General features: G+C 43.4%; 1 protein-coding gene across 1 annotated transcript in view; it reads left to right on the plus strand.

Annotated features, from left to right (window-relative positions):
- The window catches only part of LIN28B (lin-28 RNA binding posttranscriptional regulator B), an 87,599-nt gene extending 82,563 nt beyond the window's left edge, over positions 1–5,036 (plus strand). Inside the window, exon 4 of the mRNA XM_075747802.1 lies at positions 4,482–5,036. Within this exon, the coding sequence (XP_075603917.1) occupies positions 4,482–4,851 (370 nt within the window). The 3' untranslated portion in view covers positions 4,852–5,036. The remainder of the gene's footprint in view (positions 1–4,481) is intronic.
- Positions 5,037–17,358: the final 12,322 nt, after the last annotated feature.

Genomic DNA, 17,358 nt, shown 5'->3' on the forward strand with positions numbered 1-17,358 from the left:
AGGAAAAAAGCTGAAGACTAAAGAGTATTTTATTTTGCATTTGGTTGTGAAATTGAGTACTTCTAATTAATTTCAGTCATCAGCTTATTGCAATTAGTACAACATAGTTTATGTTGGAATCTGTATGCCTTTTGCTTGTTCATGTTTCCTTTAATATGTATAGTTCTCTGCAATCACAAATCCACAGTGATAGAGAATTTAGAAGTGTTTTTAACCTTGCTATATGCTCTCTTCTTTCTTAGTAGGTATTAATGTTACTGTTTTCTTGAGAATATTGAAATGCAATGCTATACAAGTTGTTCAAGGTGTTTCTTTATTAAAATGTTCATCATCTTTATATCAAAAACTCACCCTGATTCACCTTCCTGTCAGTGCTGTAGTGAAGAAAGGATTCCCTGTTAGGATAATTGCCATCTCTTTATTTACTTGTTGCATTATTTTTTGAGCCTGAAGCTACCTAGTAAATCATGGGAGCATACTGTGAGAAAGACCGTCCTCTTTTAACAAATCCTTCTTGCTGTGGCTTTTTTGTAAGGATTACTTCTACTGTAATTGCACTTTTAAGGGCTCTTTGTAGTTAATTCATCTCATGATGTAATTTACATATAAACTTTTAGGTTGTGTTTTAAGCTAACCTACATTATTTCCATGGTGCTTCTGAAGTGAAGAAATACTTGATGTGGTTGTACTAAGCTAGAGTTTCTGAGAATATACTTAAATGAGAATTTGCTAATTTTCTTAGCAGGAGTCAGCATGTATATTGTTCTATATATTTATGTATATAAAGATGTGAATGTGTAAGCTTGCACATATCACACACTATCATCAGGTTTCATTATGTTGTAACATGAGTATATACAGCAGAGAGGAGCAAAGAGTTGAAGCGTTTTGGACAAAAGGGTTAATACCATACCTTAATGTGCATGGATGATGCCATGTGGTATCATTTGTGAGCTCTGAGGTGGCTGACCATTTCCATTTTGGTGTAAATCCCTTGAGAGGGAAGGCATTTCAGCGCGGGGTGTGATCTGTTCTCCTGGTAAGAGTGATTGACAAGGAATGAATAAATAGTTAAAAGAACTGAATAAATACCACCCTCCTGTTTAAGTCCAGGCACACCCCGGCTGGCACATATATATTCTAATGCGACACTTCAGCCAGATGCTTGAGTTGGTTGGTAACAAAAAACATTCCTGAAAAGCCAAATCATAGTTTAATCACAAATGCTTCTGATATTTTTCTTTTATGGTGACATTTTAGCAGCGATTTGAATAAATGCAGGTATTACAATATTTTGCAAGTAGGATCTATTGATAAATATATATGCAAAAGGTGACGGAGGCCTCGTGAGTGGAAGCAGGGGCCCTGACAGCAGGTTCTTGGTCAATTGGTGGGGTGAAATGGTTCACTGAATTGGATAACACAGTGCATACCATAGTGACTGATTAAATTGATTTGTCCATGGCTACCGCCTACCCTGCTACTGAGGCCCTTAAACCTATTTTCAAACATTTTTCTTTTTTAAACCATTTTAAATATATGTGATATTAAGGGAAGGAAGCAAGCACAAATACATTCACAGGTATAAAATTCTGTATTCTGAATTAAGATAAAACGCACGATTTCCAGAATGTCAACACACTCCCATGTTACTCTGCATTATACTATACTTAGCCCAGGAGCAAGTGCACTGCTAGAAACCGATGAAGAAGATAAAAATAAACATCATTCTTTAATACAACCTAAACTATAACAAATATCACATTTGTGAATTGTTAGATGTATTTGTTGGAGGGGGGAAAAGTAAAACACTTAAGGGTTTTTGTTGTTGCTGTTCTTTTGTTTTTCTAACTGCAAGTATTACTTCCTTATTTTATCCAGAAGGTGTTTAGAAAGCTTGTCAGGGAAACATAGCTGAATGCTACTGTTAAGTGGGGGTTATTAATTTGAAAATACCTGCAATGATTTGGAAAAAAGTAGTCAGATGGATATTGTTTAATAACTTAAAAACTTTTTAAAAAAAATTATAGGGGAAAAAAGCTTGATGTTTTGGTCTTGCATCAGGATGTTTGTATTTTACAACATATTTAGTATGTCCTTGCTAGGGAAATCAATGCTAAATGACAGTGGGGCTTGTACATGTTATTTTCTTCTTGATTCAAGGGAAGCTTTATATTCTGCGTCTCTTCATGGGTTTTTCTGTAGTATATGCAGACAGAATAGTGTAAGTGTAGTCTTCAAATTCCACTGAAAAATTGCATAAAACTTCAGTGCAGCGGTGACATAAAAATGGAACCAGTTCACCTAAAATTGCAGTTGTCATAAAAGTGCAGAGTTCAGTGTAATGGGCTTAGTTTCTTGTTTCTTATTAATTTTTAGGGGAGATAGAACAATTTAATTACAATGTTTTGTGAAAGGATAATGAAGTTCTGTTCATCATTTAACTTCTCTAAATTATAGGTCAGTCTTGTAGGACATGACAACACGCCATGGGCAGCTTATGCTGTTTTTTCATTTATCTGTTAAAATAAAGATATGGTTAGTGTCTTGCTTAATAGTGAAGAAGAGATATGAAGAGGGAGATGCTGAGGGATTGTTTCTTGGAGTGGATTTGCAAATATTAACAGTCACTTTGCAATCTTTTTAAAAATACGCTGGTTTTATCAATAGCATTTCTTGGGAAGGTAAAGTAAATTCTGTAGGTGAGACTGTACATACAGCTTTGCATGGGCTAAACTTACTGGTTTTGTGTAGACTAGTAGTGTCTGAAATACTAGTCTAAATAGAGACTAAATACTGGCTGAAACAGTGCCTTGTTACTTTCCAGGAATCTGAAAATTTAAAATATTTTCATGTGGGCTCAAGCCAGAACATGTTACACTATTTTGTACTTACAGTCTTTTTTAATCCTTCATTTGACTCCACCAGGCCTAACTATTTGTGGAGTTGTTTTTGAAATTAGTTAATGGCTAAGGGGAAAAAAAATAATTTTTGGTTAAGTTCTCTCCAGTAGTGTGTTTGATTATAATAAATTAAATGTCTATGAATTCAGTGCGAGTTTTATAAAACAAAAAGTCAGAAACCACAGAAAAATAGCCAAAGTGGAAGGCTCAGTGGTGAACGTGACTGGCATAGGGTCACCATGCCGAAGGCATATAATTATTTCTTTGCATCATGTGTTAGAATAGTGCGATCCAAGGACTGGCGTTCCTGGTGTCTGTTACAAAGCGAGAGGATTCAGTAAGGAATTGCGGGAGATTTCTTCAGGACTCCCCTGCCTAACAAGGTCAATGTAAGAGTATTTAGTGGATTTTAGCTGTTTTTGAGAACTGGGGAGAAGGCCTTGCCTGTGCAGCATGGAGAAGGCTCCTGGGCAGCCGTGTCCTTTTGAAGATGACACCCGGGTCACCACCACTTGCACGCGGTTTGGGAATTTCAAGAGAAAACAAACAAGCCCTGTTTTATGACTCTTGCCAGGGTTTTATTTATTTTCTTTTGAATCAAAACCGTAAATGCCGTTAGGAACCCTCTGCAACATAAGCATTATAAAAGTTTGGCCCCCAGCCCTGCTTGCTGTGCTTTGGCTGAGCCGGAGGAGACAAGGTGCCGGGCCCTGGGCAAGAGCCTGGCTAGTGACCGGGCATCCCTCCTCACATTTGGGTAAGTTTGGGTTTCCCTGGCTGAAAGCAGCGTGTCCATTAGGACAGGGTTATGTTGGAGGCTGAGTATCTCCTCTCTGCATGTTTCTTTATGGCGCGATGGGCGCACACAGAGTGAAGCTATCTCGGGGCGAGAAGGCCGGCGCTGGCGATGCCTCTTCTGCTCTCCTCGCCCCGCTTTGTGATGTTGGTCCTGTCAGGCATTGAAACACTAGTACTTGCAGGCGTTTAATGCTGTAAATACTGGGTAAATGGAGATGTTCGCCGCGGCGGGATGCTTGACTATCTGGTGCCCTCTAGTGGGGCCGGGGGCCGGGGCCCTGCCCGGGAGGCTGTGGCCGCGCCCCGGCGACGGCCCTGTGGGGAGAGCCGAGCCGGCAGGCCGGGACTCCCGGTGAAAGGTGCCCCGTCCCAGGCACAAGGTGTTTTTTGGCACCGGTGCAACAAAGGGGCACCTTCCAAGTGACTTAAAAAGCAAAACTCATATGTACCTCAGCCTGCGGCTGTGGGATATTGTATTGGGTTTGCGTGGCAAGGTTTTGGTGGCAGAGGGGCTAACGGGGTAGCCCCTTGAGAAGCGTCTTGGGGCCGGCTGGCATCGGCTCTATTGGACCTGGGGAAAGCTGCTAGCACCTTCTCACAGAACCCACTCCTGTAGCCCACCCCTCTGCTACCAAAACCTTGCCACACAAACCCAATACGGATATCAGTGCAGAAGCCCCCAGTTTCACCAGCAGACCTTGTGCACGCTCATGCTGAGCTTACCTGATGCGGAAAATGACACTGCATTTTATAACTAGCTGTCTCCCTTTGCTTTTTTAGATGCTACAACTGTGGTGGCCTTGACCACCATGCTAAAGAATGTAGTCTACCTCCGCAGCCAAAGAAGTGCCATTACTGTCAGAGCATCATGCACATGGTGGCTAACTGCCCCCACAAAACTGTCTCGCAGCAGCCCACTAGTTCTCAGGGAAGACATGAAGCTGAACCGCAGCCTTCCACTTCTGCTTTCCCGAGAGAAGGGGGAGGAACGCACGGCTATTCGTCTCCATCGTACTCTCAGGAGGGCAGGTCAGAGATCTCGGAGCGCTCGGGAAGGTCACCACAGGAAGCTTCATCGAGTAAGTTGTCTGCGTCGCCCGAAGAACCAAGCAGAAAGGGGCCTTCTGTTCAGAAAAGGAAAAAAACTTAATGTGTTTGTCATAACTTTCCATTTTCTTTATCCTTTTGGGATGTCTACCTCATTCAAGTACAGGGGAAATAATTTCATTATCAGTAGCTGACCTGGAATTTTAACTACTGTTAAGGAACTGTGAATTTTTTTTTCTTTGATAGACAAATCACTCCAAGCAAAATACATTTGAGCAGGGTGCATTATGTTTTACCTTCTGTATGTGTGTGTATGAGTGTGCACGCGCGTGTGTGTATGTGTACATATCTCTAAATATATATTTTTTCCATCAGACCACTCTCCAGCTCCCACAAGACATTACTGTGAAGCAATAGGCACAGTATCCACAAATGTTCCTGAACTCATTCCTAGAACCTATTACCAAACATGTTCAAAAAAAAAACCAAAACAATCAACAAAACCCAAAAAATGTCATTCAAAACCAAACCAAACCTGAAAAGCCACACACAGACCTGAGATCAAGACTGTTACTTCTCTTGTGAACCAAAGGATACTTTCATAATTTAAAACTGCCATATGGTACTAAAGATACTAAGACATCCCCCATGCCATCAGTTTGAGTTATTTTCTTTCTCATCTCCACAAAGTATCAAAACCCCTCCCTGTGCCCGTGCAGGGCAGTGTTATGACTCAACACGGCTCTCATATTCACCATCCTTTGTTGGTGAGGGGTTTAAAGCTCCAGAACAAGACAATGAATGTGTAGTTTCTGTGCTGGTTTCTCAAAGTGTTTTCTCAAATTAATACGGTTGTAACTGTAATTTAGATGACTGTTGTGTAGGGGAGAATGTGTAAGTTGTTACCTAACAAACCCTTTTGAGTGGTATCAGGATACCATCCTGTTTAACCCTTTGTATTCTGTGATTGTTTAGGGGACCTTGGTGGCAGTAGTAGCAGCAGCAGCAGCAACTTCTCTTGGCCCCAAGTAGTGGCCCTCAGTTTGAAGGGACTTGCCCTTTGTTTTCTGTTGAAATGCCATGAAGAGAACTCCCTAGGGATTTTTGTTGTTGTTGTCTGTTCTGGTTTTAAAGAAAACGAAATGCAAAGCTAATGAGATCCTGGGATAAATAGTTTCCTAAGAATAAAGGTAGATGGGTACGTGGGGTTGCTCAGCCAGCCTCCCTTGCTGATGATACAGCATGTGTACAGGCAAGAAGGACAGGTGTCTGCTGCAGACAAGCCTGAGTGAAAGGACCTGCAAATTTGCCAGAAGCCCTGGGCATCATCTGCTTCTTGTGAACAGGAGACTCTCGCTGACCAGCCTTGGTCCAGAGCGCGCTGGGACCACACACTTCTGCATTAAAGAGGAGAAAGATTGGTGGCCTCAGAGTGAGACTCCCTGGGCTGCAGCCCTTGCTTGGGGTTAATAGAGTTGGAGCCTATCAAAACTTCAAGTCGCTTTCCATTTGTAACTTCTGAACTACCAAGTCATACGTAAGATAACATACTTTGACAAATCCCATTGCGGATGTAAGTTAATTAGAGAAACCTGTATAATCCTTAACATTGGCAATAAACACAGGCTGTTAAAGCTTGAAGGAGTCAGGTAGGTTTAAGCTCGGATAATCAAACTAAAGAAGCGGCCTGCATGAAAGGCTACAGCGAGCCAAAGTCCTACCCGTGGTAACTCTTTTGTAGCCAGTAGTTACAACAGGTATGCAGCTGACTCATTATGTGGCCTTCCCCTTCCCGCTTGTCCTGCCAGTTGAGACTTCTACTGTTGCTGCTGCTGCTGCTTCAGTAAACAGGTAGTAATCAAACGCCTCAGTGAAGGGCACAATTTCAAGAAAATTATTTTGTGTGAATTCCTTGCCAGTGTTTGCGCGACTCTCGATGGTTTATACTGAAGTTCTCAGTATGCTAATGCAAAGCTTACCTTTGACGATATTGAATGTGATAGATCTATAGAGAAGAACTTCCTTGCCTTACGCAAGGATAGTAAACTTATTTAAATTATGTAGACAAATCAAAGTGGCATTGCTTAACCTTCTAGCCGGTGTAAAAACCGGGTTAAACAGCAAAGATGCAAAACTTAGGTCACTTTGAAAATTTAAACCAAAGTTCCTTATAGAAATAGGCAATTGTGGATTTGAAAACTGGTCATTCCCTGTTTATATGTAAGAAGTTCAGAGCTGAGATAAGGAAATATTTTCAACATGCGGATTTTAATTGGTGCTGTTTGAAATCGCTGTGCACACCAAAGTCAGACTGAACTGCTAAGAGCACATACCAAACCCTATCCTATTGTTGAAAACTTAAGGTTTTATTTTTATATATTAGAATGTTATCACTATTACATAACATACTCAGGACAAAGAACTTTGCTCAGGGAATATACCATGTAATGTTGTTTTTTCTTTACAGAATAGTCTACAGACCTGCTTACTCAGAACAAACCAAATAGTCTTAGACCTTTTTATCTCTATATAAGTATTATGTACTGATATTAGTAACTACCTCTGAGTTGACATAGACCTACATTTCTGATAATCAGATCTCAGCATTTTGTATTATGAGTTCCTGTGAAATGATAAAGTGGTATTCTGTACTGGTTGCTTATGTGAGCATTGGTGTCTTTACATTCACAGGGTCTGAGCTTTCAGAGACGCTGGGCAACCGCAGCTCCTGCTGACCTCCAGTCGGAGTTAATGGTGCTTAGCTTTTCTAGGAGGGGAGGGATGGGGGATGGGGGGGGTGGAGGGGGAAGAATAAAAACACAAAAGCATCAAGTCCACTTTGTTTACATAGGTGACAATAAAATTATTATTCTGTTTACAGCAAAATGCTACCTCATATTTACTGCATAAACACACCTTTATGCTGCTCTAGCCTTAAAGGTGGCTGTTGATCTATGGTACATACTTTTTATCTGTACTAAATATGTAACTGATAGTTCACCACTGCATACATTATGGCAAATACTTGTTTAAGATGAAGCATCCATTTGAAATTATGAGACGTTTCCAAACATTTCTTTGAAAGTTTTTATTTTTCTGTCTAAAGGATTATGGGCACTGTTCATGAAAATAAATGCATCTCCAGAAGAGACAAAAATGTACATGCCTAAGTTAAACATACAGCAGCGCAGGCTGCGGCAGGTACCTACTTAGCGCTGGGCTGCAGTAGCAAAAAAAAAAAAATAATCTAGTTGTACTCCTTCAGTAGGCTGCTCCAAATAAGCAAAGTACGCTTTAAAGAGAGAGGCACAGACTGAGTTTAGCATTCTTCCTTCATGTCTAAGGACAAAAATTAATATTCTGCAGCATTGGCTCAGCCTAGATTTCCCCTATTCACCAGCCTGTCCTTGCCAGAATGCTTCACAATAAAGCTCGTTTGAGTAGACATAGTTCAAATATCTGCTCAGAGAGATGTGGTTTTCTCCTAACAATACTGGAGATAAGGTTAAACCTGGAACAAGAGTATCTCTCCCTCCCATTCTCCCACCCCAGAATACTCAATTCGATTTAATCATAAGGGACATTGTGAGGTATTTTTTACTCTTCCACCCAGGAGAGGTCATGGTATTTATTTACATGCCACAAAAGTTAGGCCGTGAGGAAGACTTGTATTTGGAGGCAGAGCCGAATAACTTTTTTGCTGCAGTCAATGGTAGATCTGGCATTGTAATACCATTTGCAATATTTTGCTTTTGGCTAGCTTTCAGGGAGTGCCAAACACCGCATTTGGATCCTGCCTCTTCCCTTTGTAGGCCACCTTTTTCAGCCCAGTTTTACTCTGCACCAGTGTTATCCTGGAGTTCCTGCTTAGTCATACTTAGTTTTGTGAATAGAGCCCCATAAAAAGTGTTTATAGATCTTGTAACATTCTTTGTAAGAAGAATTATAAAAGAACATGGGAAATCTCATCGAGTCTTAAATTTAATTTAATTAATTTATCTGTAAGAAATGTTTATCATAAAAAATATATATGTATTCCCCTGTGCTAGATATAAAAGTAATTGGGAAGATATGTACATGTGCAGATGCACTGATTTTAATTTTCTAGAAGTCTTAATGAGATTTGAGTATTGTTTTAGAAACAAGCAGAGTCTTGTTAAATGCATCGATCTTTTGCGTAGTATATCAACAGCCTCTTCCTTAAGATCCGTTGGTTGCGTTACCCCTGTTCCAACTGCTGACTCATAGCAAGAGGTTGATCTATGAACACACGCTTCTTTTTTTTTATGCTAAACCGGAGTTTAGCAGCTTCGGGAGTGTTTTTATGAGAATGTTGAAAAGTACCAAGGTATTTGCTACCATTGTCATTGAACCAAATGCAAGAGCAACCACCTTTCGAAGGATAATGGTTTTGACTACCTCTTGGATTACTAAGTTAAGCAACAACTGGCTGACAAACATCACCAGACTGGCTTAAACTAGTATGTGTTGCTTGTGGTAATAATAACAATGACCATACTAGAGACCAAAGTGAACACTGATTTCTATATGTCTTTAATACTGTGTCTTATCTAGTGTTTTTAAATTATCTTCTGTAGTATAGATTACCTCATTGTCCATTTTGACTTGTATGTTGTTTACAAGGTGAAATAAAAGAAAAATCACTTGAATTTTATGTTTAAAAAAAAAGACAGTGAGTTGAAGTTTTGAAGGTCATTTCACCTGTTTACTGTCTTGAGGGACTAAAGCACTGATTGCCTTTCTACATATCATGTATTTTATATTCTCATTTCATGCCTAATGTCTTTTTTTCCTGTCAGTCATGGATATTGTGAGGTTTAAAAAAATTACTTGATTAAAAATAAAACATATAACGTTGGCATTTACAGCGGGCCTTTGAGATTTTCTTTACTTGCATGATAAAAAAAGCACCACACCATCACTGGTCAGGCTTTTCATATGCACCTGTGTTCACTTAGTTTTAGGCTCTTCTCTTCAGAAAAGAGAATTTTAGTTATATATAAGCTGTTGTTAGGGGGGAGGGAGAAATAAATGATTAATGCATACCTGGATCATACTAGCGATGCTGCTGAAATTGCACCCCAAATCCTATTCAGCTATCGCAATTAAATTGCAAGATTATAGCTGTTGGTAGTTGCTTTCTGTGAGAATACACTGGTCATTAAAGTTATCAGACATTTGGGTTATTCTCTGGGATGAAAAGCTTTTGGTATTTTAAGTCTCATCCCATCTTTATTACTTCTTCCATAATCTGTAAGCTTTTACATCTCTATTACATGCTAATTTAAAATTATTTGAAGAGTTGTTTCTTTTTTAGAAATAGAAATGCTGTCACCTACCATTACCTGGAAATTCCATCTCTACATTACATAAAGTGTATTAGTGAATTGGATACTGTTAGCTCATCATTCTGTATTAAAATATTTGAGGTCTTGTATATGCTCACCCCAGTGGCTCTGTGTCAATACAGGGCTCCACATATCGGCAATTAATAGCAAAATTTATCAATCTCTACAAGGCAGAAAAGGTTTTTTTTCTATTGGCACAAATATTTGCATGAAGGGTTACCATCTACTCACTCCATCATCTACTCTTCTAGTTGCATAAAACTTCATTTACTTCCCACCACCACCACCTCTCTAATTCACGGCATCAGGAAAGAGTGAGCTACGAGCGTGTCCCCTCAACACATGTCCCACCAGTTCAGTCCTGTCCCCACCCCACTCCCGACGTGTAGCCAAATGGTTTCATCACTTTGCTGGAAAGGGGAAGCGGCGACTCTGACTCCCCTTGGCTAAGATTTCCCGCACATCCCACTTCTTGGGTCAGTTGTGAGGAGCAAGGGTTTCTTTAAACCATCTTACAAGCGTGTTTTTGAAGAACACAGTTCACACCGGGTTGTTAGACGTGCTCCTGGCCTGCCTGACCCCAGTGGTTTGGGGAGTGGGAGGGGAGACCTTGGCCATGCCACCATCTAACTTCTGCACCACCCTGCAAGATGGCACAGGCAGGAGCAAGAGGAGCGGTAACTGCCACGTGGCGTTAACAACAACATTGATTCATGCCAACGGGAAGAAATTCTTGGGTTGAATCTTCCTGATTAGTCAACAGAGTAACATCAAAATCACAGCAGTCCTTTGATAAAATTATAAAAGCAGCATTTTCATTTCCTTCCCTGTTCCGTAGGTCTCAGGACACGTGCTTCCAAGCTATTCCCAGTCTCTGTAACCCTCGGTGCCAAAACAAATTGCGCCTTTTTTTGAAAGAGTTGGGGTTTTTTCCTGCAATCTGCTGGGACCAGGAGCTGTTTACACAAGCCAGTCATTTCAAAATTACTCTTAACTCATGAAACACTCCATACCTATCTCCTTCCCTCCACACCAGTCATCTTTTCCCTGAAAATGAAAAATATCCCAGATGCAAATAATTTCATGTATTTTCAAGTTGCTGTGGTGGGTTGACCCTGGCTGGGGGCCAGGTGCCCACCAGAGCCGCTCTATCACTCCCCTCATTCACCAGACAGGGGAGAAAAGGTACAATGAAAAGCTTATGGGTCGAGATAAGGACAGGGAGAGATCACTCACTAATTATCGTCACGAGCAAAACAGAAAGAACTTAGAGAGGGAATTCATCTAATTTATTACTAAGCAAAACAGAGTAGAGGAATGAGAAATAAACCCAAATCTTAAAACACCTCCCCCCACCCCTCCCATCTTCCCGGGCTCAACTTCACTCCTGGCTTCAACCTCCACCCCTCTCAGCAGCACAGGGGGATGGGGAATGGGGGTTACAGTCAGTTCTTCACACGGTGTTTCTGCCGCTTCTTCATCCTCAGGGGGAGGACTCCTCTCATCGTTCCCCTGCTCCAGCGTGGGGTCCCTCTCACGGGAGACAGTCCTTCACGACCTTCTCCAACGTGACTCTTTCCCATGGGAGACAGTCCTTCACGAACTGCTCCAGCGCAGGTCTCTCCCACGGGGTGCAGACCTTCAGGAGCAAACTGCTCCAGCATGGAGTCCCCCACGGGGTCACAAGTCCTGCCAGCAAACCTGCTCTGGCGTGGGCTCCTCTCTCCACGGGTCCACAGGTCCTGCCAGGAGCTTGCTCCAGCGTGGGCTTCCCACAGGGCCACAGCACCTTCAGGTGCTTCTACCTGCTCCGGCGTGGGGTCCTCCACAGGCTGCAGCTGGAATCTCTACACCCCCTCATCCTTCCTCCATGGGCTGCAGGGGGACAGCCTGCTTCACCATGGTCTTCACCACGGGCTGCAGGGGGATCTCTGCTCTGGCGCCTGGAGCACCTCCTGCCCCTCCTTCTGCACTGACCTTGGTGTCTGCAGATGTTCTTACATCTTCTCACTCCTCTCTCCAGCTCCAAAAGCGCTCTCTAGCTGTTTTTTCTCTTTCTTAAATATGTTATCACAGAGGCGCTGATTGGCTTGGCCTTGGCCAGCGGCGGGTCCATCTTGGAGCCGGCTGGCATTGGCTCTGTCAGACACAGGGGAAGCTTCTAGCAGCTTCTCACAGAAGCCACCCCTGTAGCCCCCCCCGCTACCAAAGCCTTGCCACGCAAACCCAACACAGTTGCTTACACACTTAACACTCTCCTGTATACTTGCACCGGAAGAAGCTCTGGTGGAGAGGAGAGAGTTATTTCTGTAGCTTTCCTGCTCCCGTTTATTAGTGTAATTTAGGTGATGCTCTGATTAATTTAAAGACCTTTTTTTCGGCATGCGCTCTGCTGTGCCCAGTGGCATCTGCTGCCTGCAATGCTGTTGACCTCCAGGACAACTGATCCCCTCGAGACCAGGTTACTCTGCACCCGTTATGTCTTTTTTTGCAAGCGTCACCCACTGCGTGACTGCAGAGTAGTTGCCGTCTAGCCCCAGGCACGTTTTCAGGCTGCTGATGCTCGGTTAACATGCAACTGGTCGATTTCTGTTTCCTGGTGGTTCAATATTTGGCCCCAGGCGTTATTTGCCGCGCAGCACTTTTTTCAGCCTAGATACTCAGGGCTGGAGCAGCCAAACGCGTCATAAATCAACACAGGTGAAGTGGTGTCATTACTCCCATTTTACCAGTCAGAAGGTGGACTAGGCTGAAAGAGTAACAAGTACTGAGCTTAGGTATCCATCCAGCTTTAGATGCTTACAAGCCAGTTTTTTCCAAATAATCCAAAATTCAAGGCCAGAAAGTATCAGTTGTTTATCTAGTTTGACTTGCTGCATGACACGGGCTATTAAATTCAGGGCAGTTCCTGTTGAGTTTTAGCACTCGGCTTTAACCAGGGCCTTGTTGGCTTGGCTGCTTTGAGCGTATTTTCCAGTTGGGCTTCAGATCAGGCCTGCATGCTCTTGAGGAGAAAGAAAAAAAAAAAATAAAGAAGAAGAGATGCTCCACACCATGGCAGCTTGTTTTAATCACCTGCTGCTAACAAGTAGTGCCTCATTTCCAGTTCCTCTGGCCTCAGCCTCCAGCTCTGTGGCCACCAGAGTAGAAAGTCCCTTTGTGCACCAGTAAGAAAATGCAAAACCATTTTTTTCTTTTTTAAAATGATACACAAGACCCAATTTTTTTTTTTATTTTTTTTTTTTTTTTTAATGAGAAGTTGCCTCCTCCTCTATTGTCATTTTGAGGAACTTGCTACTCCCCTCCTCCAGAGTCCTTCAACTTTGATGCTGGAATAGTGTGTCCAGCTCTGGCTTTAAAACCAGTCTCCTGTCTTTAGTCAGACAAACCATGGTTCCAAGGTTACGTTACCCAAAACAGACACTAGCCAGACAACATAGTTCTACTAGCCATGGCAACAGAGCATTTACTGGGCCACTGCTGGAAGTTGAACACTGCCTTCTTCCCTGCAGGAGAAAAGGGAAAAAGCCTGGGCCAGAAGTACATGGACATTGCCATCAGTGAAGATAATTAGCCAGCAGAACTCCCCCACCCCCAGACCCCCTCCCCGAAGGCACAGGGCAGACAGAGTTGGACTGCAATTTCTTTCCTTTGATGTCTTCAAGACTAAATGTGTAGACATGTTTTGTGGCTAAATGTCTAGAGATGTCTTGTAGTTGGAGAAGAACTCGTTTGGATGGACTCATTTTGGCCGTTGCTGAGTAAATATCTTACTGGCAGTACTACACAAAAGTCAAGTTTTTCAGTCATTCTGGCTTACTACACAGATTTATATGGTGTGTGGTTGTGCTGCCACACTCTTGGTCTTCAATATTCTAGAAAACTAGTTCTTTTGTCTTCTTTCCTTTTTAGAAATGTGCTGAATTACAACACCCTAGGACCTTTAGAGCAATTAGCTAAAAAAACCAACAAACCACAAACCACCAAATCCAAACAAAACAAACTTTAGTTGGAGTATCCAAAATATTTGAGGCAATCAGACTAACTAGATATTTTGGGAAATACTGGCTGAAAGTTGCTGGAGTAACTTAAGGTACGTTAAATTTGGAAGTATTTTGGAAGCTGCCTATTCAAAGAAAGCAGAAACGCTCCTTCTCCCCCAAGGCAGCACAGCAAGGGCAGGGGCTCGAAGCACAGCAAGTTCCTTTCCATCCAGCCCCCATTTCTTTCATCTCTCCTTGACCTACACTGACAGCTGTGACAAAAAGTCACAGTCAAGCCTGCTGAACCGTAACGTCTGTGGAGTTTCCAGGCTGAGAGTTTCTGAAAAGCAGTTGCCTGGCACAAAGCTGCGCAGAGAGGAGCGGAGGTTTCCCTCGCAGAGACCCTCCGCTTGGCAGCCGCAGCGCAGGAGGGTGAAGGGCCAGGTGCAAGCACCACCCCAGCACCCCTGAGCCCTAGGATCAGTTTCTGTGTTAGCAAAAGCCAAGGGGAATTGGCATAAAAGAACTGCAGGAAGAGATGTTATGTTCCAGCACCAGGTGATTTAAAAACAACAACAACAACAACAACAACAACAACAAAAAGCTCCAAAGCAAAAGAGGGCAAGGCTTTCTAGCCCTTCTAACCAAAGAATCTGGAAAAAATAGGATTAGTGGCAGCTCCTGGAGTTTAGGGACAGCCTGTGAGGGGGTTTAAAGGAGCAGCACTAGGCTCAGCTCCCCTTCCACCCGCTGCAGTAATGCTCCATTTCCAGGGCAGGGATTGGTGCCGCTTCTCCCACAGTCTCATGAAGAAGTGCTGGCCCTCGACTGGCCCCTGTACTAAAAACTACTGCCTTGTTCCCCTGAAGCCATTTTAGCTGAGCCCTTAGTCATTCTCAGTGACACCAGAGTGCCACTAGCCGTATTAGCATATATGGAAGTGACTTAACATACACATTCACAAGCTAAAGAGAGCACGTGTGTCAGGAGGAGCGTTTAGACCATCTCCCTGAGGCATTTCACCGTGGTGTCCCGAGACCCCTGGACGGGACAGTTAGGCTGCAGGAACTTTGCTGTAGGCAGGTACAGCTTCCCAAGTGCCACAAAGGTTTTGGCTAATGCATTTGGGAAGGGGAAGGCTGAGATTCTCCTTTCTACCAGCTTGGCTGTGCCACCCATTTGTTTTGTTTGTTGGGTGTTTTGGGGGGTTTTTTACTAGCATTTCTCAGCATTGCAGTGTTGAATGAAACAACAAAAATACCTAAATGAGCAACAACCAGGCACAAAAATCTGAAAAAGAGCTTGTCAGACATTGAGAAAAATCGCACGCAACGAGCTACAAACGATGTTAGAAGCATCAGGTCCACTGTTACCAGACAAACCTCACTGTTATTATTGAACGAGTCACCTCGCTGTTCGGAGTGATGACGAGACATAGACCCTTAGGGCTGAAAATGTTTTTCCCCTCTGGGGCCAGCCCTATGGATTCGGGCCAATCCCACGCCAGGCAGCAGTACATAGGAAGCAGAACATGTCTTGCTGTTACTCTCAACAGCTCAGGTCCAGGACAACCACTCCCTTCAGTGGACATTTAAGTATCACAAATAGCCTGACTTGCATTTTCCTTCCCCACTTCCCTGTATTCTGTTTAACTGTATCCTTGGGTGCTCGAATGCTTTTGACATCACGCCTGCCCTGGAGCACGCGCTGTAGCTGTTCCCTAGACCACTTCACATGGCTAGGTTTTATTTTGCACGTTTGATGTCTATGTATGGGTTGGACCCGTGCCACAAGTACATCCCCTGAAGGGCACGTGTCCCCACTGTGCTGCATTTGCAGACCATTAACTAGAGCGGCTCCCACCCCAGGGAACATCATTGCCCAGACTTTCTCCTGCAGTGCCGTGCAATTACTAGCTACAGGAGGGTGCCTGTAGCTGAACTCAGACCAGACTAACCCACCTCGGCACGAAGAACAGTCCCCATCATCTCCTCTGTGAAGCTTTGCTGGGGTCATGAGAGCATCAAACCCATGAAAATCTCCCTCCCTTCCCAGTGGAGCCACCAGCGTCTCTTCCTGACTTCAGGCTTTGGCAAGAGCACCTAAGACAAGAGCATCTGTAAGATGCATCTTTGGTAAGCGCAGCTGTGTCAGATTCCAGTTTGGGGCTGTGGGGCAGCTGGAGGGCAGCTTGAAACCTATAGCAACAGGTGGCTTCCGTGCAACATCTGGTTTTGCTTCAAAAGTTTCTCCAGCATGCGTGGCTTCCAAATGGGTGAGCACAGCTTCACGTGCCAGCTGGTAGCACGTGCTTTAGCACCAATAACTGATCCCTGCCCAAAGTCAAGACAGGCCGAGAATATTTCACCTTGAGCTAGTCCTACCGAGCAGCAGCCACCTCTGCAGAATGCCCTTCCTCTGTGTGCTGGGCTCTGCATCAGAGCTCACCACTATTCCAGCTGGATAAGGGCCATGCGTTGCAAAGAGCAAGGTAAAAACCCGTTCCTAGAAATCCCCACCGATCCACAAATCCTCCCACACAGGTCCGAGAAAGCAGCAAGGGAGGGGCTGAAATTCCAGTTCCCACCTCCAGCTGTTGGACCAGAGAGCAGCATCGCTACAGGTAATGGCATGAAGCCTCCCGTATTTTGTCTCCTCACAATTTCCTGCTGTTCAGCTTGGCAGGGTAGCAAAGCTGGGCCTAGGGTTCTTCCCAAGAAGGCTGTAAGATAAACGTTTTCTGTGCACTCTGGCAACTGGTAAGTTTGTGGGCCTGGGAATGACAATAGATTGATCTGTCTATGATGAGGCTTAAACAGGTATTTTTCTCTATAAGCACAAATCAGCAGCATTGACAGTGCTTTCCACAGGGCAGGGATTAGGACTGATTTCCAGGTGAAATTCTCCAGAGAAAAAAATCTACCTGTCTCTTCTTACATGGGTACATGGATATTAAGAGCTACAGCTAGACAGGAAAACACAACAGGAACATGGAAAGTAATGGAAGAAAATATGCTGATCAGCACAGATCTTGAGCCCTTAAGTAACACAAGATATTTATTAGCTTGCAGCTAAGAGCCACAAATAGTTACCAGAAAAACCTTGTCACCCCTGTAAGTCACACAGGGACATGCTATACTCACTCAAAATAAAAGAAAGTCATCCATTTCCTGGAGCACTACCACCACAAAGCGTAAGACAGAAAGTGAAGTGACAGGATACAAGAAGAAAGGGCTGGTGGGAGAATAAAGAAGGTCA

This window comes from Balearica regulorum, chromosome 3, assembly GCF_011004875.1.
Source record: "Balearica regulorum gibbericeps isolate bBalReg1 chromosome 3, bBalReg1.pri, whole genome shotgun sequence".
Lineage (NCBI taxonomy): Eukaryota > Metazoa > Chordata > Aves > Gruiformes > Gruidae > Balearica > Balearica regulorum.